Source organism: Acipenser ruthenus, chromosome 9 (assembly GCF_902713425.1).
Source record: "Acipenser ruthenus chromosome 9, fAciRut3.2 maternal haplotype, whole genome shotgun sequence".
Lineage (NCBI taxonomy): Eukaryota > Metazoa > Chordata > Actinopteri > Acipenseriformes > Acipenseridae > Acipenser > Acipenser ruthenus.
The window spans coordinates 45,595,362-45,619,113 of record NC_081197.1 but is presented as its reverse complement, the minus strand read 5'-3'; the positions used below and the strand labels follow the sequence as shown (position 1 = coordinate 45,619,113).

Below are 23,752 nucleotides of genomic sequence, written 5' to 3'. Positions count from 1 at the left end.
TCAGACTTCAAGGTATTTAGAGACATCTGCAATGACTTTGCAGAAAAGAGCACAGAATTAATTTCAGAAGTGTTCTTACCATGTTGGGTGCAAGGTGATTCTCTTCCCTCAATTCCAATCTGCTTTTCTGGGATTCTCCATCGGCTACTGGGACTTTCCTGTTAAAGTGAAAAAAAAACACATGTTACTACTGTGTATCCACATAAACATTCATACAAACGTGGGATATTAAGATTTGCAAGTTTATTACATTTACATTAGTTGGCACTGTCCGGTACCCTGAATGAATTCTTCATTTTAGCATCACTTAGTGTTGTCTGTGTATGCTGGTGCAAAACTGTGTGTGTATTTTGCAGGACTACGACAATTCTTTTAAGTTTCACTAATTATTTCTTATGTGTTTGACACACGTTCAGTGGTTCTTACAAAAAAACTAAACAATTACAGTTTAGCACACAGATGTATAACTTCTGCAAATTAGGAGCCTTTGTGAGCATGCTCTTAAGAAGTCATAATCAGCTGTTTAGTAAACAAAAGGAATTCATCTCCGTCAGGCATCAATCACTTAGGCTAAAGTGTCTTGGCAAATAAATGTATTTCTGGAAGTCAGTATATGTCGATGCTATAGCTTCCAGGCTGCTACATAAAAAGATCACTAGATCTAGCCTGACTGGTGGCTGAATCCTACGGTGGGAACATCTCATCTGTGTCTCCAGTGCAATGCACTGGGACTTATCACAGAATGAATGTGCTGATAAGGAATACTTCGGTGGCAGATCTCATAATCCCAGGGCTAAAATGGCTGTCATCTGCCAGAAGGAAATTTCCATCAGTTCACACGAGAGCCAGATGCAATCACCTAGTGCTTTCTTTCAGCCCACGGCTGGGAGATAACATAATAGAAGCCGTCATTCAGTTTCTATACCATGCTTTATTATTATTATTGTGTTTATATCCCTGGATTCCAATAATGCAGACTTAGCCTCTTCAACAGACACCACTCCTGAAAGATTGGATGGAAACCCCCTGGCTTAAACCTGCCCCTGACCCCCATCCCTGGGGACCGAAGCCAACCCTGCGGCCTGCTTCTGAACCTCCATGGAGCTCTTGCAGAGGTGAGACAGAGGTTGGTTGCAGTTTCTTCCCCATCCTGCAGAGGTCACCTTGTTTTCATGGAGGAAGAATCATCAAGCCACATTCCTGAGACTTAATAGCACTCCATGCTACCATTGATCAACTGCATTCAGTGAGCCAGCAAGGGGTGAGATTATCTGCAGGTATTGTTTCAGGTTCCTCTTCCTCTTCAGCATTAAGGCTCCTTTGTTAAAAGACAACTGGACTTTCAACTCTATGCAGCATATTTAGGCGTTTTCTTTTTTGTTTAAAAGATGACGTGCTCATTTTCATTATCAAGTTCTGGTTCTCTTTAAATAATAGATTCTGGCTTTTGGCCAACCTGGCAGACAAACTAACTGTTTAAACTTTGGATTCGCACCATGCAACACAGATTTAAGATAGCCTGCAACGGTTAATCCCTTTTCCTCTAACCTTTTGTTGGCTTGCACAGCAGTGCAAGTGCTATTGTTGTGGGTTCACGCCTTGATTTCGATGCGGAGCCAGAAGCTCAAAAATGACAGCCAACTTTATCACTGACAGAACATGGTCTTCAGACAGTGCATTTCATGTCAAGCATTTATCATCCCTGAAGTCAATAGACAGATCTGCTGCAACACTTGTTACAGTGGGATAAGCCTGAAAACAAGCTAACCTCTGAGACCAAAGAGGTTTGGTTTCCCTACATAAACCACACAGTTCCTTTGAGCTTTTCCAGAACCAAGCAAGGGAAAAAAAATATCCTCAACACCGCCTGCACCAAATACTATACAGCTGAATGACGTTATGCATTAAGCTGTGGTGGTGGTTTTAAAACGCACACATGTGCTGAATCAAAAACAGACAATCACAGACACAAGACGATGTGATTAGAAATGGATGATTCCATAGGTGAAGGGGTTAAACCAGTGGAACATGCACTTGACCCTCAGAGGAACAAGCAAGGAGAGGCAGCGGCTGCAGCTGATCCTGCAGCCTGCTGTTTCGTGCTTAGACATGCGAACGGAGTACAGCCATCTGCTTTGTGAATCCAGGAGTTTTCTTCAGCGCAGGCAGACAGAATTGGCTCCGGGTGTGAAACACAGTAAAGTCCAGATTCAGAAAGCTTTCAACTTTATAGGCCCAAGCCACAGTTTGTCTCTACATTCTGAGACAAAGTGGGGAATTCTGAGAGATTTCTAACCAACCGAGGCCATTACTTGATTGGTTGCTATTGCTGGATTTAAAAGAAAGATATTCAGTCCTGGTGGGAAAGAATCAGGGCTGGTCAGAAGCAAGGCTGTTGCTGCTGGCAGCATTCAAACTAACCATGCAGCTAGAACAGTGGCCTCCGGTTCATTAATCTCATGCATTTGGAAGCGGTCCCATCTTTGTTATGGCTCCAGATCCAGCAAAGCTTGAATACTCCAGCTTAAAAAAAATACAATTTGATTGAACCCCTTCTCTGCTAAATCTCCAAGCTGTCGCTCAGCTTTAAACTGGAACTAATGAAAAGGCTCACCCAGGCTAGTGCGACTGTCGTATCGGGTGAAACAGAAAAGTGGCATCTACCAACTGCTGGATTAAGCCTCTAGACCCAGAACCCAGTCCTGATCTCTATTGGCCAGCATTTTGCTCTTACCTCATTTAGAATTTTAGGAATAGCTAAATATTCATGTTTTCCATTCTGAGCTCCTAAGACATAGGCTACTGCCCAGAATTCTCTCACTTTTAATATCGGCAAAAAGGTAACAGAACTGAATATTGTTTCTGTAAGTTTATATAGTAGGTCCATGGATCAGTTGAAAAAGTTGTAAATTTCACACAGATAAAAAAAAAAAAAAAAAATCTTGGTAATCCATCCTTAACGTGGAAATTTAAACTTTCAAACAGCTATATAACTCATCAGCATTGTAATCAGTTTTTAGCCTCTTATACGATATATATTTTTAAGCGATTTCTATAAGAATGTCCCTGGTTTTCAAATAGGAAAATAAACAGGTCCCAAAGTAAAAAAAATTACGTGTTTACTTAAAAGGTTCCCGAAATTTTGTTTAAAAATATTTTGCATGTTTTGAAAAACATTCTCTTAGAATTGGGACTGTGTAAATAGTAAACACTTCTATTCTCTTTGGTACTGAGTCCTAGTTATGCGTCCTCACTTGTGCAACATTTAAACACACCATCTCCTAATGTGTGTGTTTGAGACTCTTCAAATATGCACGTGACGTAATTCATAACAAGTACATTATTTGTTAGTCGCACTCCCTACCATTTGGTGTTACCGTTACACCCACACCTCCAGTTTTTAATACAAGCGCAGATTAACAACATGGTAGCGCCTGTCCCCCCCCCCAGTGATGCAAAGAGGAACCAAACTCACCTCTCCTCGTTAATTCCACACATGCGGACCCTCTCATTGTTCATCCAGCTGTGAACGGTCCCATACAAGGGTGTTGCGGAGAGCATGACGTCCCCTCGCGCTGCGGCGCCTTTCTATTCCGAGGCTCGCTCCTAAAAAAAAAAAAAGAATCCATTTAGAATCGACGCCGTTGCCTGAGCTCTTGAAACCTTTAGATTTATTGTTGACACTGCGTTCGTGCACGGGCTAAATGTCTTATGCAGCATGCACGCTTAAATGCAAGGGAAGATACCCTATCAAAAAAACAACACATTAAATGCTTTTAGGTCACAGGAGATGTCCCTTCCTCTAGGCACGCGAGGGAAATTAAGCTCCTTCCATTCCAGATGAAAATGATACAAGGACTTGGGGGGGGGGGGGGTTAAGCACATTGCATTTCAATTAGCGAGTTTAATCTGGCAGACCCGAAAAAAAGATAAGAGTCGTTCATTTGGATAATTTAAACTTCCAAAATGACCTGTAAAAGCTCAACTGCTTTCAGCAAATCTAACAATGGGGGGGGGGGGGGGGGGGGTTGTCACGGTTGTGGTTAAAATGACCCGAGCTCCCTCGTACTGTATATCTAATATCTGTGACTCAGAGCTCTTGAATGATTAACGGGCTACGAAATATTAGACGCAGGGTCGTCCGGGTGACAGAAACTGTTGACTGGGCAAATCTGACAGCGAAATCGGATCTTTCTGACACCCATCCGACGTCTTTGCTAACCAAACCAGATAGGCAGACACCCAAACCCAGCTTCCTCACAAGCCGGTTGACACCTCTTTTGGAGCAAACAGTTCATTAATCATTTTCTTGACAAGCAGGCTTGCTTAAGCAATCTCAAGGTTAGACGGAATGCACTTCCTGGTTTAGGGTGTATTTGATTCTTGGTTTACTCGCAGCATATATGAGATTCAATTTGGCTTTGTACAATCAACAGGCATACAGATTATGAAGAGTGGAATTAATGAATTAACAGTACAAAATAATCTTACAACTGAGAGACGATTTACATTTAAACGCGGTCTACGATAAACAGGATTGCTAAACAAATGACTGCCTTGAAATACATGCTAAAATGGTATTAGAGATGAAATTAGGTACAACTGTCTCCCGTATGCATTAGCTTGTTCTATCGTATTTTGTCCGCAATTATAAATGCAAACATAATGCATTGTCATTTAAGCAAACCAAAAATTATTGAATTAATATCGCGGATTTCTGAAGGTATTTGAGAATTAGTTGCTTCTGATTTCAAACAATACGGCATACCTATACAGCATTGCTGCTCCCGCGGCACGAACGATCTAGCGCTGTGACTTATGCATACTTAAAATTATTTCTAGATTGATAGTTTTCTGAAAGATGCAACTCTCAGCTGTAGACTAGTAGCATGTCGCATTCATTTAAGCAGCTGTACTGCACTGCTGAGCTCAGTTGGGGTTGTATGCGTGTGTACACAACTGCGGGATAAAACAGCAATGCAAGTCAACGCCCATGGTATTTAAAGTAGCTTGCACAACAAACATAAAGGGTCTCCATCGCGGAAGTATGGCACAGCCGGTTCGACACGCCACACTGTTCGGGTGAAATCGGATGAATAAATGCGCTATTGTTTTCCAAAGCAACGCGACAATTGCATTGAAAAACGTGGTTATGCAAACCCCACCACAAAAGACAAACTAATTTACATTTTTGGTGTCATTCAATTCGGTGCTTATTTCAAAATTGAACAGCTTCGATGTTTCTTAAACACTGGACACGGCTTTAGCCATGTTGAAATACAAGTGCTAATGCTCACGGGTATAATTATACAAAAACGTGTCAAAATGTATAATTTAAGGTAAGCTAAAGTGGAATACAATAATTAAGTTGTAAACTCTCCAGGCAAAGCAGTGAGGAAGATTTGGCAAATCTATAAAAGTATTTTTTTTAATGTTTTTTATAAAGTATAAACGCTAAAGTGAACACATTTAAAATACTTTACTCCCAATTACCAGGGTATTCCTCTGCTGCTGCCCTGCCAACACCAACACCACAAGAGATTCAGATGATGCTAAATCAGCCGTGCCTGCGTTGTTATGTTATGAAGACCCCACAGTCAGTCGGCTAGTTGGAACCTTTATTTTGGTTCCTGTTTTTGTTTTTTTTGTTTTTGTTTTTTTTTAGTTAGCTACTTGTTTATCGCCCCGAAGAACTTCATCTGAACTGCTTCAAACTAGAGGTCTGTTGTACAAACAGCGGCGCCAGCGATAATTTCCCTGCAAGAAGCAGCAGACTTTTAACTATCTCTCTCGATCGGCTGAGTTAAAAAAAGTCATACACCTTGAAAAAAAATAATAAAAAGCTCCAAGACCGAATGTTGTATTGAGTCTGAGAGGAAGCGCATATCATCTATTCTATCTTCCCAAGATTTCCGGTAAAAAAAAAAAAAAAAAAGAAAAATCGGAAACATAGAAGATACTCACGGAAGGCGGCTGTCTGTGTGCGTGCCACCCCCTCCCTAAGCAAACTCGCTAAGTCTCCCTACAGGCATTGAGTGAGCGAGCAGATTGGAGTCATAACTCTTCAGCGCTCTGTGAGTACAGGCACTCTTATTAATTTACAGGCAAGTATTCTCACACCTTAGAAGCTCACCCCGAGACATTTATTAAAACGATCGATTTGTGAACTGCCAACATCGTATATTTAGGCGTGCTGTGGCTTAATATACACAAAAGAATAATTTAACCTGTTCGTGAAACTTTCTTAAAATGAATACTAAATAGGCTAAATAAAGGTGCACCTTGCACTCAGCAGAGAGAACACCCTATTTGTCACATTTTTGGAAATGCAAAGCTCTATGCTTTTGTTTTTCCATAAACATGCATGTTTTGCAGAATCAGGCGCAATTTCTAAGTAAAATAATAGTTTGTCATATTGAACATTTTTGCCTTAAATACCTTGTTTAGCTTTAGAAGCGTGCGCTTTTTTAAAAAAATCTCATCCTCTAAACGTCCAGCCTATAGGTGTACAGTTTATCGGGAATGCGGCGGTGCTCTATAGTACTCTACATTTAAAATATATTTTAATTGAAAAGGTGTGCTGTGTAACATGTATTAATTACACGCTTGATTAAATACAAAATGTCGATTGACCTGCAACTCAGTCTGCCGTAAACCAATGCAAATAAAACTACAGCATTACTGTAGCCTAGTTAAATAAACTCCCAGCCGTCTCGTTCCTTATCGGGGGCAGCAGGAAAGAGTTAACATTATCCGCTCCAACACTGAAGACAGGGTCAATAACGCCTGGGTGAGACTTGCTTTATTTCGTTTCTGTTTGTTAGGTGGTCTTGACTATGCATACGAGAATAGAATGCCAGTTCTTTACACAACAGCAATCAGCTGCCACGCTCCCAAGGTGCGGGACTTGGCATCGACACTAAAAGAACGCCTCTCAACACAATCTTTTGAGAGAAAGGGAATGAAAGCGACTGAGCTCAGCTGGAACACAGCGCGGAGCTCCGTTCTGGCGCCCTCTTGATTTCTGTCTCTGGCAAGTTGCCAGCTTTATCGACGCTGAAGCTTTCAACCTCTTAAAGCTGTAGTGTGTCGCTGTTAATCTGTTTCCAGAAATACATTTAAAAAATGCTAAAACGCGACTAAGGGACGAACCCGGGCCGGGCTACTGGTTTCAAAGTGTTAACACCAAGATGCTTACTTATCAGTCCCCATATCAGAAAATACGCGGTGAAGCGCCTCTGGGGAAAAGCATCAGCTCACATTTCGTGAGAAGCCGAGTTTATTGGCAGTGCTGAGAATATCAAATGATAAGCAAACTGTCTGTTAGTACATGGTATGAAACAACATACCCTAATACATTTCCAAATACACACCTATACGACCCACATATAACACGAGGGTCCTAGCATACAGAGTCCTATTTACTTTGGGGTTAAAGTTAGTCACAGTAAATGTTCCTGGCAACTAAACACACACAGGGCTAAACAAACCTTAACTTGCGTCAGTTGGCTTTGTTTCCCTTTAGGATTCAATTAACCCTAACAAAATGGAGAACCTAATCGTATTAAATGCTTTAAATTATATTGTAGCGATGTCGGTTAACAGAGGCAGGGGCATCACACAGGGCGGGGCAATCCACACACCGGCGGAGGGCGGGCGCGAACTCCGGACCTCTCACACTGAACCACAGCGCCGATACCGCTGTACGAAAGAGTCGGCTCCTTTGCAAGGGACATTCATCGGGCTCACGTCTCCTTGTGTGATTACATCACCTACCAGTCCAGCTGCTGCCTTCCCCCGTGCACACTACAATATTATAAAGCACACGTTTTAACAAGATGACATACAAGCACGCGGAGCAGGAGGCGGGTGGTGTTAAAATGTTTTCCTAGTTTTACATTATTCATAACATAACCGTAACAAGACCGTAATAAAATGTGATTTGAAAGGATTGGTTGATATGAAAAACATCACCCGCTGCACTGTGTTTAATCACAAAACTTATTTTAAAATGTGCTGACGTAAACCGTCATATTTAGATGTTCTCAGTGGCATCCGTACCGCACCATTTCCAAGCTTTAAGAGAAATTCAACATGTATTTGAGCAGAGCAGCTCTCTGAGGGAGCTTTAAAAAAAAACACTTTGACATTATAGCATACACTTGAAATGCATGGTAACTGGGCATGTTCAATCTAAGAAAAGCGCACAGTGTAAAACCGCCTGTTTAGGAATTACGCATTATCCTTATGCAACAGATTTTAAAACACACCTTGATATTCATTTTAAATGGACAAAAAATAAACATTACAGTGTAAACATTACACATGTATGTATAAATGTTTACGATGCGTGCATTTTATCTATCAAATGCTATAAAATGGGGTTTATCATAATACCTATGAAAAAGCATAAGCTTTACGACTAGCCTACATTATTTCGTGAATTAAAACACATTCAAAGGTATTAAAAAACAATACTTATTATCACTCCTAATATTAAAAATACATACATTCATAAAAGATGTTCATGATTTTTTTAAATAGGTTTTAACACTCCTTCCCTCTCCCTCCTTCCTGTCCTTTATGCCTTCGCTTTTCTCTTCTCATAATTATTGCTGACCTCGGGAGGGAGCATCTATCTGCAAATCCCCATTAGGATGTCTACCTCGTTACTGGATTGATTCATGCATATACTTAATGGTCGCAATAAATCAGAATTAAAAAAAAACAATTTACTTTACTGACGAATTATAGGGTTAATAACAGCAGCTGCGCTGAATGATCGGCAGGGAACACGCTTTTAAATCGTCTTCCAGTTTTGTGAACTCGTCGCTTCCCCCAGGTTACCCCTGAAACAACGTGCTTCGACAAAATGCACGAATTGCTTCTACATCGCCGCTCTGTACTGTGCCGAGTGCTGCGATCCAAGCTATTGTATATCTCTTTGTAGGCCACATGACATCTTTGAGCGCAGCACCGTTTCATTAGAGGCTACACTAAAAGTAAACTTAAAAAAAACAAAAAAAACATAAGGGGCCTGTTTGTCTGTAAAATATTGTTCACAGCATTTACAGGAAAAGAGACCGCCACACAAACGATTCAGATGCAGGATTCCGTGTTACATACACAATCGCCTTTGTCCGCTACAGATATGCTCTACTGTGGTACAGAATAGAAAAGGGGAAGCGGTTAAAATGGCTGGTGTCCATCAACAAAGTATTAAAAGGGAACTTTTTCTCCCACACACAGACTAGCTTCTGCATATCGGATTCCGGACTCACTGGACGCGCCATTTTACAGACATGCGATTCCGCAGCCTCAACACTCCGAGGCTGGAACATGACCAGAAAGGGGTGGGGTTGGGAGCCGCAGTATTTCACCATACATGTTTTCGTACATTAACATCCTGTGAGCCAAAATCATCTGTAGAGCCACCTTAAAACCCGCTGCAGCATTGTTATCTCGTTCTGCGTGGATATACAAAGTACCTACAACAGATACAAAAAGCCAGCAGCTTTAGTTCGTCACAAGTTATTGAACCACCCCCTCAGAAATAAATATAATATCGCCTGGAAACGCACTCTGGCACTTGAGAAAATTGATTGCCAAAAGGTCACCCCCTCTGTAAAATGTTGTGATAAACTATATCCAAGTTGTCAAAGAAACAGGCAGTGTGCCAGTAACAAAGTTGGTAATAATACAAAAGTCTCTTCGTTGCCTTGTTAAATGTTTTAGGCTTACGTGTAACCCTGCTAACTACATAAGCGCATGACTATTTAAAACCGTTCCCAGGCAAGTCAAAAAAATAAACTCTAGGGCCAGAAATAGGTAGGCTACATAGTCAGAATGTGGTACCTGTACCCGCGAACCGTTTAAGGTCAGAAAATGGTGCGCTGTCAAAAAGCGGTATGTTTGTATTCCCAGTACGTAATGCATGTACCGTTTTATGACGGTTGTTTTAATGCTGTCAAAAGGTGGTACGTTTGTATTTCAAGTACTTTTAATCCATGTGTCAGTTTATGTACTACTTCTTTTCTTTTGTTTTTTCAATATATACAGGGATATCGGTATAGCCTACAGTACAATATGTATTGAAAAGGTTAGATTGACACCTTTTAAAATGAAGAAAAAATGAGCTCTCCGACCTGACACTGCTCTAATTAAGAGCGCATTGATTCGGAGTGCGGTGACTGGCTATAGTATACTGCACAAATCACAAGAAGACAAACTGTAGTTCACACACAACGTCGTATATGTTTACAATTTGATAACCCGATGTTGCAAAATCAGTAAAAGTCACAAATTTGATGAATTGTGAAAAAACGATATTAAGGTCCAAACTCAATCCATCGTACCACTTTCACATTTTTCTGAGTTAAAATCATTTGCGCATGCCCAGGCAAAATATCGCCACACCTGTACCAAATGACAATGCAGGTGTGTCACGTTTAAATATGAGTTCCAAAACCCCATTGTCTCGCCGTATTATTTTCCCTACAGACAGTGCAACGTCATTTTTTTCGAAAGCCAAACAGAGCAACGATCAGACAGGCAGGCAGCTGTGTGCCTTAGAGCCAAATACCAGCAAGCGTCGGCTAAAAAAAGGGAGATGAGCTATTCAAGGGGGACGTTAGTAGATATTGATCGCAAAAGAGTTGGTTTTGCATAATTGTGGCTGACAAGGGCTGTGTTTCCCACATTGACGGCGCAACAGCTTTGAAGGGGCTGATCGATTTGCTGCAAACCCTCCCCCAGTACCTGAATGGAAGCGGGCCCTGGGGAGATAGAAGCAGCTTTCATTATACAGCAAATGGACGCGCAGCAAGGTTTTTTTTTTTCGCTATAGAGTCCACAGCGCTTGTATTTGCTCCATCAATCACATACAGCAGAGCTAATTCAAGGCGCGCATACAGGAAAGGCTCACGACGATCTTCCGAGTGCTCTTATTAAATTAAACAAGCGTTCGAGGTAGAATGAATTCTGATTTACATTAGCGTACTTTACAGAGTGTTTTGGTGTGACATTGCTGGATTTCTCATTCCAAACTCAAATTGATGTTCATTTGCACACTCTACTAGGGTGACTATTCCAAACAATAACATAGATTGTACTTAATTTATTTTATTATTGGAATGAATGAATAAATAAATAAATAAATAAATAAATAAATAAATAAATAAATAAATAAATACATAAATAAATAAAAAATAAACAGATATTAACCGTGCAGTGGCAAACATTACATGTGTTGACCGTACTTTGTACTGCAAGGCGACAAAAACAACCATAAAGGAAACCATACCATGTATGAGGTAATTTAAACTTTTAAATACCATTAGATTGCTTCTGTTTATTCAGTTTTCTGTCTGGGTGCAGAATTCGATTGTCAAGTTTTCAATTCAGCATCCGTTCAAAGCATAGTGTTTAGTCGCCTATATTAGAAACACCGAACTGAACTGAACTGAAAACACGAATCTAGCCAACCTGGACCTAATTGCAGTGCTTTTAAAAACCGGACCCGGGAGGATCCACATACCAAATACAGCACCGCACAATGTAACTTCATTTAGATTTTAAATGTAATCGTTCGCTACCTTTCTGAAGATCGGAGCTGCACAATGCATAGCTGAAACGCTTTGGGCTCCACCAAGCAGATGTGAGCGACTTGGCAGCAGGGAATAAATGTGGTCTGCATTACTAACCATCACGGCTGAGCAGCACTTCAGTGACTGAAGGAGCAGATGATCGTGATGATGCGGTTGATACTGCCATGTGTTTTTCTTTTTTTTAAAAAAACGCCTGCTATTACATGTTGCGAGAATGCTTGCTTATACATCGTTAATTTTATTAATTATTATTTCTTACTCTTTCAAAACCAATCTCTTTTGTAATTGCTGCCACTCCAATTAAGGTAAATCGGCGCGTGTTCTGTTGACCAGCCCGGAGTTGCTATATATACCACCTTTGCCTTACTCAAAATTATTTGAGGATTTAAAAAGCCTTACACTTTCATCAGGTAAAATAGGCAGGAGAGGCACGGGGCATTGTGTTGTGAACAACATCCATGTTCTCTTTACAGGTTCTGTATATTTTCATAGGCTGGAGGAAGCCTCGGATACATTAACTGGGTAGGCACTTTCTACTATATATTAAATGCCGTAATAAGCCTAAATCTCTCCAATCAGAATTTGATTATAGGGGGCAGAGAATTTATTTTCCTAACCTTATGTCCAAACAGACACAAAACCATAAAATACCTCGCTATTAGACTGGTAATAGCCTATAAAACTAAACTGATGCAATAATAAATGGGACACGTTAACATTTATCCTAAATACTACTACATACTTCCCTCCCCCTCCCCCGCTAAAAGTGAACTGACATCTTCCCAAATAACATGGCTTTATCTGTGTTATTGACGTGTTCTACAATAACCCAAATCTTTCAAGATAGGGATTGTGTATAGGATCAGCTGATTTTATTTGATCGTATTTTAAAAGGAGGGAAATAAAATCAAATAAATTCAAATAACAGTGGGGCCGCTGTATCAGCCCCGTGCCTATGATGAAGTGCAAGCAATATAATGAAAGCATTGTGCGAATGCAGCAGAGAAAGCGAGAGAGAGAGGCGCGCGGACAGCCCGCGCCCCAACAGCTGTCGCATTATTTGCACTGGCTGTAAAGAGGCTTCACACTCTCCCATTACCACACAATCCGTGCGAGCTAGACGAACAATCCCTGACTACACAGAGCACAAACTAACAACAGCAGCATTGTGAGGCCCGTGTAGCTGCAGGAGGATCTACCACCGCAGCTGGGATAAGGGGATTAATTCCAACCAAATGTTCAGAAGTAGGCCCTACATATAAAATGTTCCTTATTTTTATACAAAAGGGGAGGCAATATGTGGTGCATGCTGTCACGAGATGCTTCCTTAACAAAAAGCAACTTTCTGTGAAACAAACTGCTTGAAGACGGGCTTAAAGTACCAATTTGTATGACCGTCATTCCCTGTGTTATTTCAAGTTCGACAGTGTCTGCAAGCCAAGATTTCATCACGCGCTTAAAAAAATACTAAATAATACGTCTCGTGTTTGACTGGTTTATAGGTTTACAGATTGGGATTGGGAATTAATATGTCGTGTTATTTAGATGACAAATGCAAGTTTTACTATTTAGGTAATTACAATTGGAACCCCCATATTTCCAAGCATTCGTCCTTGCTACGAAGGAACAGGACGCCATGACAACTAGCTTTAATAGCATCTGTGCATACAAACCTTCGAACTAATGGTATAGTCTGGAAGCAATCTACACACACGTGTCCATATATCGTACGTCTACACCTGTTTTTTTTGGCAGACTGACTTACAAAGCTTTTTGAAGCTCTCACGCTTACAAAGGTGTTTCAATAAATTAACAAAACAGGCTGAGGCACACTGCAGGGGTACCAATTATAAAAAAGGAAGCTAGTGCAAATGCATTAGTAGCCTACCATACCGCATAGTGTCCAGACAGCGTCACCACGGTGACACAAACCAGCATTTACATTACATTATTCACCACATTCCACATGTTTTTTTTTTTTGTTTTTTTTTTGGTTATATTGTTTTTAATAATAGTCTACCAAAATAAATCAAGCCTGTGCATCATTTTACACGTTAACCTTCACAGAATGAACTACATACTGCGCAATATACTATTTGTAAAATGACTGCACATTTATATACAGAAATAAAATACAGGTGTATGGCTAGCTCAAGTGCAACAATAACGACTGCTTTACTTCTAATTAAATGTAATACGATACATCTATCTATTCGGTCACGATAAAAAGCAAGGACCTGTGTTAAGTGCGCACAATCGAGTCTCCCATGTGAAATGCGCTGCTTGCTGGTGGTAAAAATGCTGCGCTAAGAAAACAATGCTGGCGTCGGCAGTTACACGTTCTTGTGAGGGAGCAGCGATCCGTGCCTCGCGAAGCTCCTGCAGCACAAAGGCTTTCAGATGCAAAGAGAAAATGCGCTCTCTTGTTTCAAGGGCGGCTGTCCCCTGGGAGGCCGGGACGGAGTGCAACTTCAATCAAACCATGACGTCTCTTCTGGGAGCCAACGATGAAACCTGATCTCGCCAGCTTACTGCCATACGTTTGCTTTTATATATATATACACACACACACACAAACACACAGCGCTAGGAGCCCCCTATCCCAGTCATATTGTACTTCGAACAGAGAAGTTGTTGTTGTTGATCGGTTTTTACTCTTTTTCAGATTTCATGTTTCGTTCTTCGGGGTTAAAGAAACACAACTCAAAAATGTAATCTTAAACCAGAAACGGGGTGTTTATTTCATATTGACAAGGCGCTGGTACTATTGTGGTAATTAGATTACGCGACACAGCAATCACAAAACGTCTGAAAATGCTGAAAAAAAATTGAGTAGCAATAACCTGTTTTTTAATTTCAGTGAAGAAAAGTTTAAGGTGTTTTTTTTATTTTGTTAAACTGCATAGATCTGACTGGGGCATACACCCGCAAAAATTACTTTAGTTATAAAGATTAAACAAACTAGACTGATGTTTGTTTCCTGTGTGAAACCGTAGAATAAAGTATACGTGCCAAACCCAAGAAGCCATTCAAATCTGGAAAGCGATACTCTAAAATGAGCTGGCGAGCGACATTTTTCCTCTATGCAGGTGCAAATGGTAGCACATTTAAATGGCAAACATTTCCTACAAAGTGCACACAAGCAAAGATGCTAAACATAAACCACTACAGTATTCGCGAACTGGTTTTTATTTGATTTCGATAGTTTCCACGACAGAGCAGCATTAATCCATAAACGAAGATATCCATCCACACGACCAAACTGAGGGTCATTATTTAATCTGATGCGCGGCAGCACCATGCCCATTCATTTAAACACATTTATACATTTGTTTATAACAAGGTTATTGATCTTGGTCTCTTTGTAGATTCATTCCGCCAAGTTATAAGCCTAATTAACTGATGTAATTACAAGCCATCTGGGGGAGGTACACATTCTGATTTACACGGGAATCCCGAGGGATGGTCTTTAAAACCCCACACTGATGACAAGCGGCAACCTACATGAATAATCCTTAGGCCTCTCGGTGACCTAAGGGTACAGTACTGACGCCTCGTCACAAACTCTAATTGCATGCTTGGTACCTCAAACAGTCATCTAAAATTCAAGGGCCAATTAAATACGATGTCAATGAAAGCCAGTGCTTCGTTACAACACTGCTTGGTCGGCACTATTGTTTATAAAAGCAGGATCGGCCACTTGTTTTTACGCAAATTTTAACAAGACCAGCTGTCACTTATAGGAAACATTTAAAGACCATCTTAAACATACAATTCTTTAAACATACTTCCAATATGGTAATTAAAACACTGTCCTATGTTAAGCAACACCACCAGCGGTCAGAGCGAGTGACACGGTATTATTATTATTATTATTATTATTATTATTATTATTATTATTATTATTATTATTATTAATAATAATAATAATAATAATAATAATAATAATAATAATAATAATAATAATATCCAGGCTCAAATGTGAGTTTACATGGCTGGTTTTCAAAATCCACCTTGTACCTTAACAGGTAGAATAAACAGGAAACGCGGTTACAGGTAAACAAAACGCAGATCAATGGTCCCAAATTCTTTTTTATTAATAACACCCAGTTTAAACGCCTGTAGGCCTGGAGTGGCTGGAGAGCTCTGCGCATTGTGTCCCTGGGCCATGGATTGCCTGCATTTACAGAATAAATTAAAAACAGGAGCACAGCTCACACCTTCGCTGGATGTGTGAAAGAGAAAGACATGAGATTTCACTGCTTTTATAGCAGCAAATTATAAATCGGTACTTCTACATATTTGCAGAACGTGCCTCTGAATGCTTCCTCTGGAACGAAACGGTTTCCACTTCAGATAGTTGTTAGCGGAGACACCGCTGTAGGACTTCAGCATATCGCGTATGTCTGCATTTCACTCGAATGGTATCACTGCAATGATTTTGCCTGCGCCGTGGATTCATAGTTATGCATACGCAGTCAATGTTGTACTTGCCAATGGTGATTGATCAATTGCGGCCTCATACCACGAAGTTTGTAACGACATTTCCCTCATCTGTCTGTCTTTCGTGTCACATAGCTGCAAATTCAATGCCTGGATCAGGCAACACAAGAAATGCTATATGTTTTAAATACCAACGTGGACGTGATCTGCTAATGCAAATGTAAACAGTTGCGATGATCACAGATTCAATCCGGTGTCAATGTTTTCCTAGAGCTGGTAGCGGGGTATACAGTCTGTAACCAAATCAGATGTCCACATTAAATGTGGAACAGATGTTGGACATGAAATGATTTTTACGTCGAGGATGTTTAAGCATTCATACGCGCTTTAATCGAGTCCAGAGGCGAAGGAGTCCCATGTGGTGTATAAAAACACGAACCGGACACAACTTTGCATACTAGAACCTTTGCATAGCCTACTAAACTTATCATAAGGGCAGAGTTCCTTCCCCGTCGCCAAACATAAGTAGAATAAAATAGGCCTACTAATATTTCTATACATTTTCAGCCCTGCAGTTAAAACTAGCAGCTACAGTATCCTAGGGCTGTCGTGGTCATTGTAACGTCCTTGCGCAAATAAACTGCCAGCAGGACATCCTAGATCAACCTTTACCCTTTATCAGCATCATACCCGTTTATTGCTATTCAGATCTGCCATGCACGGCATATTAAAAGTGACGGCAATTTACAAAATAGGCTACACTCAATTCAGCCTGCACGACATAGTTCCTTCATTGCTTGACAAGGTCAGTTGACGCCGCAGTGTTTGAATCATGGACTGTAGGTGTTTATTTTTAGGCCCGGAACTAAACCAACCCAGTCCGCAGGTCTGCAGTCTAATTGAAGCACGGCTGTGTGAATCACACCCCGTTTAAAAATGTTTTTAATAGCTTCGATTTGAACTATAAATTCGTAAACCCCACCGTGTAGTAAAATAGCTTGTTTTCATACAAAGCAGAAGAGTAGCTCAATGAGGAATCCTTAATGCATGTTTGTTCAATAAATCAGAATAAACTGCCATGAGCCCTGCATGACCCTAAGCTTCAAACGAACTCACAGAAAATGGGTGTTTGGCAATTGCTCTAGAGCGTTTTTTTTGTTGTTGTTTTTTTTTAAACTACAAAAATAATAAAACAATAAAACAATAGACCCACTCTTGTTTGTTTTTTCAATAAATGTAGAAATTGACAAAAACACAATAACGTAATTCTGGCACATTTATATTAAAAATAAAACAGTTTTTTACAATGCATTTAACCTTGTAGATTTGGATTACACTGATTCGATTTCTGTAATTAAGGATTTTACTTTTAAAAAAAAACCTGTAGGCTATATGCTTTTGTGAAACTGCTGAGTATCGTTTTTGTCTCAATAGAAGTTCTTAAGGTCTTACTGGGTAGCACATGCTTGGCAGATAGGGCGCCTCGCATTCTGCATATCTGATGTCAACTGTTAAGTGTCTGATAGAACCTGGGGCCTGTTTCTATACAAATGCGTATCTGGCAGATACGATATCGTAAGCTGCAACTACAAAAAAGTTGCGTTTCCATACCAACACTCACACCACTCGTTTGTAAAACCATTCGTAATTTATCACCACCAAATTTGTCATCGTATAAATACGAATGGTCAGTTTTCTAGACTTTCTTGCGTATGGTTGCTAAACAAATGGCGTCTCTGATGCATGCTGTAGAGAATTACAACATCAGCGCAGATAAATTACAGTAACAGACAGGTGCGTAAAATCTTTGACAAGCTTTCTAATGAGGAAATAATTGCAAAGTATCGTTTAAAGAGGGAGGACATCCAGCAATGTTTTACCTCGCTTGAGCCGCATGTGAGAAGACAAACAAAGAGACATCATGCCCTCTTTAGAAGTGTGAGTGTTGGTTACACTACGCTTTCTTGCCAGCGGTTCCTTCTAGAATGTATTGGGCGATACGTTGGCACTGAGCAGTGTTACTACTGCTCTGACAAATCACACTTCCGACTACATTACTTGGCCCACTGCACGGGAATTACAGTCAATCAAGGAAGGTTTTCATTCCACCTGTGGTTTTCCCAATGTGATTGGATCTGTGGAAAGCACACATATTCAAATAAAAGCACCAAGTGTAGATGAATACCATTATGTGTGTCGGAAAGGGTACCACCCTATGAATGTGCAGATCATATGCGACATTGATCTCATTATAATAAGACATGTTGTTGCTAAATGGCCGGGCTGTACGCATGATGCATTGATATGGACAAACTGTACTGCTAAAACCATTGGAGAGGAATGTGGGGCCTCCACCTGTTTTGTCGCACTCACGTCTCCACTGTACGTATTTTCTTCTCGTGCTACTGCTATAATCAGACAAATTTTTCTTAGCCTGTTCCCAGGATATTGCCCTCCCATCACTCGTAGCACTCATTTTAGCAGCAAGTCCAGTCCATTGAACCCTCTTTGCAGTAAACGTTACACGGCCGCCAAGTTTTGTAAAAAGTAGGTCCTTGTGGCGTTCCACTTCTTTGAGTAAAACAAATAAACTCGCTTTGCCATAATGCTTTCTCTTAGACGACGCCTTAGCCATTGTTCAGTTAGAACCACTGATTCTCCTACTTCAACCCACAATGGCCCTTAATTATTGTCATCCTCATATAATGTCTTACAGAATGTGTTGCGGGTGTGCAGGTTGTTGCCTGTCGTTGCAGTCCATTCATTGATAGTTTAATTAATAAAAAGTTTAGCAATCTCTAATAAGAAACACTACTCTACTCAAGTAATCGACCTTTACTATACCTTTCGCAAAATTCTACAATGTGAATTACAAATGATTTGTATGCAAAATGCAAATTGTTCAAATGTGTGTTTTTTTAAGTGCAATTATAAAAGATAATTAAGCAATTTCCTATATACTGTAAAAGCATTGTATTCTCACCATTTTGACCATTCAGTTTCACGTATAGAACGAGCGAGGTATCCGAGGCTACCTTTCGTATTTCAATTTGAAAGCAAAATCGATTCGTATGGAATATAGAAACGCGTGATAAGTGTTCGTAATTGGAGGAGATAACTTGTCGCAAGACCTTTCGCTTACGCATTCGGAATATAGAAACAGGCCCCAGATCTTATATATAAACCTCTGTTGTAACTAAGACTTTTTGTTTTGGGCATTATGTGAAGCAATGCAAAACAAGGCAAACAAGGCAAATGACTGAAAAAAACTGTATACAACTGACACAAAACAATTTCAAGAGAGAGCAGGTATATAATTTGGGGTTAATTATAGTTCATTACTAGTTTAATTCCGTTTAAATTATTGCATTCCTCTCCGACATTTTGCCTTTAAGATAAAGGTCCCTACACAATGTCAAGAAAACCAAAAGTGGAAAATAAAATATAAAGAGTTAGCCAAGTTTTACTACACGGGGTGACAAGTAGGCTAGACAAAGGCCTAAATACATAATGTATTCAAAAATAGAAACATACAACGTTAAGAATTTGAAGTTAACTTTAGCAATAACGTCGGGGCTTTTGGTTAATAAGTGAGACATATACAGTTTGGAAACATTTTAAATGAAGGCTAATTGACAGGTGCATTGTTTATCTGAAACGCCCTATACGTTGTCATTAACACGGAATATGTTCGGCTCTACAATTGAACAACATTCTGTTTCTCCGGATCAGCTCACTGCTGCCGCACAGCCCCATTGCTGCACGCGAGAGTCCGTGTTGCTATTTCTGAAGCTCATGAGCGCCTGCAACTGGATCTCGAACAAAGCTAAATATTGCCAGTTAAATGAAGGATAAATCCTCCTGCTTGGAAGAGCAGGAGCAATCTTACTGGCTTGACTGGGTTTAACTACCTTACGCAAAAAAAAAGTTTGTACGTATTTCCCCCAGACAAGAGACCAGACAGCGCAACACTGCTTTCAGTCCAGTACGATACACACACCGTGGTAGTATATGTTTACGCGTATATATTTTTGATTTGTTTTACTCAAAAGTTAAGAAATGCGCTTTAAACAATATTGCTGTACGAGTCAGTTATGTTAAATGTAAGATTCTCGCAAACATGGCTTTGCATTACTGATTCCAGCATACATGTTGTGTGTTTATTTTTTAAATGTAATTTGATAAGTTAACCTCTGTCTGCAGAAGTCAGGCACCTTGCTTCCCTTTTTGATTTGGGTTACTTTCTGTAATGCTATATGTCTGCCATACTGATCAATCCACACAGGAGGCTCGGGTGAATTGCAAATTAAAGTCTATTTTCAGACAGAGAAAAATAAAATCACGGGAGCTGTTTCTTCGAACTGTTGGCTTATTGTGTGATAGCAGACCATGGTGCGCTCCCTTTTTTTGTAGTGTTCCCCTTTGAACTACAAGCCTATTTATTTACCCTACCCCTCACATGTGATGCACGACAAGGTCGTAGACGTGCTTTCTACAAAAGACAAATTGACAACGCCCACACACACGCTCCTATTCTCTAAACTCCCACAGCCTATAGAAAAACAACCGGGTAGACTTTCACTTTGAACTTCCAACTCAGCCTTATCTGGGTTTCCTCTTCTCCCCGCGACAGTGTGGCGCATTAAAACATACCCCATCCCCCCTCCCGACAGTGTGGCGCATTAAAACATACTCCCCCCCCCCCCCCCTCCCCCCACACGTTTTAATATTATACCCTCCATTCCTGTCCAAAGTGAAAGATCACAGGGAGTCCGAAAGCCTGTCTAGACCAATCGATCACCAGACTGACTAACAATACCCTAAAACCACCTTACTGTCCCTACATGTCCAGCGGGGAAAAAACTACCTTGGTATAGGCCTACTCACCACAAGGGCAAAACTATACTACACAATTGGAGGCAGAAAGAAAACAAACAAGAACAAAAAACAAAGTGAATGGGTAGCGTGGAAATTGTAGCGTTTGACAAGAAAATGTTCGTTAGGGTTGTATTTTTACACCAATTTAATTAGTGAAATAAAAATAAATAATAAACTCTATCGGGAGGAGGGGCTGCGGATATTTCTACTGGTTACTTGCGTGGAATTTTACGACCCCGGTAATGTTCTTTTGGTGAGTGAATTGCCCCCCTTGTCTCAGGTGTATTCTGCTAAATTCCGCTAAAGGTGCTGGATAGCTAACGAGCCGTAAAGCGCATCGATCTGGAGATCACTTCCGAATTAATGCCGACCGTGGCAAGCAATGTCATCTAAAATTGAAAAACAACAAACTACAGCCTATAATAATACAAATAATATCATTTAACTTGCTTACAAACCGATATTATTAATACGATACTTAACACAAATTGTTTATTTCTACATATTTTTGCAGTGAAAGGGTGACGTATGTGTCAGTTAACGCCGTGTTTCGAGAAGAATGCAAAACTGTAATTTAGTGTAGTCAGATTAAACACGTCCCAATGTAATTTATAGCTCTGGCTCACACCTGCACGAGACACTGTCCGCTGGCTGGATTGAGCGATACAAAAGTGCACCTCAATACATTGCACAGATCGATGTTTGCTTTTGTGCCGCCTCCTATATCAGACCAGAACACCCCGTCCCCGTCCCCAAACATGCAGATACTCATATGAATTACCCCAGGAGCTATTCGAATCCGCTCAGTCACGCACACACTCGCGCGCAAAGCGGAGGGGATGCCCTCCAACAGTGACAAACCACAAAATAATTTATGAACTGCCATAAACCTGGGCGAGGCTCCGCTACACCACAACTTGTACTGTATCACAACAAAACAAATCAACTGATAAATGTTAGAACAAAGACTGTTTTATATGGGAACTGAAGTACTCAGTTGTGGAACAACTGCAGTTTACCGGACGAATATGAAAAACGACATATAAATAAAACACCGAAAAACACAGCCCGGCACAAGTATGGGCCTACTGTGTCTTATTAACAACAATTTCACTGCCTCTCCCTTTCTGAAAACTGTACAAATAATGTAGCCACTCCTGCAAAGTCGCCCGCTTCCCAGGAAGCCCCGACATGATTATATGGAAAATTAAGGTTTTCGCTTGTTGCAAGACTATATAATTAAAAACACGTTTTTAATGATATATAATTAAAAACAGGTTTAATACATAAATCAGAGGGTTATGCCAGTTTAATATATACATCAGACACACCCCAAGATCGCCACTTTTCGGTTGTGTTCCTAATGTTGCAATTAGTTACAGCAGATATTAAACATCTGGAGTTCTACGGGGAGTTTTTAGCAACCTTTCTTCAAACTTGACTTTTACGCAAACCGGTTGCCAGATAGCCTAGGACTGTAACAGCAAAACTGAGCATTTCGTACACGGTACTTTATCATTACCTTGTAACAAATGCATAGTTCATTTTTCCAAAAAAGAATTTTTTATTTTTAAAGAAATCGTTATATAGTCAACTATTTACCGTGCTATCCGAGTCAATGCGATATATTTTGCATCGTATACCAAACAGCTAACTGGAAGTGGAAGACCCTGCATCCACCAGAACAGCACGTCTCAAAATAAGTGTATTCAATAAAACGATCGTCTTACCTGAATCAGAAATAAGGTGAATATAAATCCGTGTGGTTCTGGCCACTAATCGGTGTGATTGGAAGGTTCTGATAAAGTTTTAAAACCACAAGAATTCAAAACAGACACTGGTCGTGTATGTTTTTCTAAAGAAAAAAAAATCCAAGCCAATACTCTCCTCGTAGTTGACTCTGATATCCCGTGCCGCTAAGAACACAATCAAAGTCCTCTTTTACAAAATAAATTACTTTTTTTAGCATATGCAATCCACCTAGATTCATCAATTAGAAGATGTTACGTTTCCGCGATCCTTTTTAATATCCCTTTCTAATCGTGCACATACCGATAAGTCAACACTTTCTCTCTAGCGATCCAACGAGTCACGATGTATTTCCAGTAGGGAGGACACTGTGCGCTAAAAAGAAAATCTAGACATCCTCAGAATTACAGACCTGTTTATAAAAATCCCGATCCTTGCAATTTCGATATTCCGTGGACTGACAGCAACTTCAGGTTTTAGTGTATAATGCCAGGGTAGTTAGTACAGGTGGCGACGGTCCACGAACTCCTGCAATTATTGCAGCCCCGTAATGCCTCGCAGCGCCATGTTTGCTTATTGCTGCTGCTGTAAGAGCCTCTCACTAAACACGCCGCTTCAGCCGAAGTTACACACTCGTTTTACGCAACATCATTAATGTTTCCAAGGTTTTGAAGATCACACGTATTTTTCTTCTTTCATTTCTTTTTCTTCCTTACTCAAATAAAGTTTTTTTTTCCTTTGTTTATTTTTCTTTAGCTTTTTTTTCTTCTTGTTTTCGCTCACTGTGCAGCACGAGACTGCAGCTTGCGCTCCTGCTATCTCCGTGCGTGCCGCGGAGACTGAGATGAGAGCAACTCACTCGCTCCCACTCAGTCATACAGACTACCCAGAAGGCCGTCGCGGAACCGCAATTACCATAACCCTCCAGCTACTTCACTCAGTGGACGTGTAATAAAAAAAAAGAATAGGAAAAAGAACGACAGCATGCTCGTGGGTTGTTTCTTGCAATGTGTTTGTATTTGCTTATAGATAAAACAGTCTGTACTTCTAATTTTATGGTGAATATTTGTTGACTC

The 23,752-nt window shown here is 40.3% G+C and overlaps 1 protein-coding gene across 5 annotated transcripts in view; it reads right to left on the bottom strand.

Moving 5' to 3' along the window:
• The window catches only part of LOC117405691 (BCL-6 corepressor-like), a 51,417-nt gene extending 27,876 nt beyond the window's left edge, over nucleotides 1–23,541 (bottom strand). For 2 of the 5 annotated variants that reach the window (XM_034008956.3, XM_034008959.3), the window contains exons 1-3: nucleotides 22,658–23,541; nucleotides 3,476–3,606; nucleotides 80–158 (exon numbers count right to left, since the gene is read on the bottom strand). In XM_034008956.3, the coding sequence (XP_033864847.3) occupies nucleotides 80–158; nucleotides 3,476–3,561 (165 nt within the window). In that variant the 5' untranslated portion in view covers nucleotides 3,562–3,606; nucleotides 22,658–23,541. Of the gene's footprint in view, nucleotides 1–79; nucleotides 159–3,475; nucleotides 3,607–5,493; nucleotides 5,609–11,594; nucleotides 11,615–22,657 lie in introns of those variants that run through there. The other 3 variants (XM_034008957.3, XM_034008958.3, XM_059030087.1) reach the window with 3 other exon arrangements.
• Nucleotides 23,542–23,752: the final 211 nt, after the last annotated feature.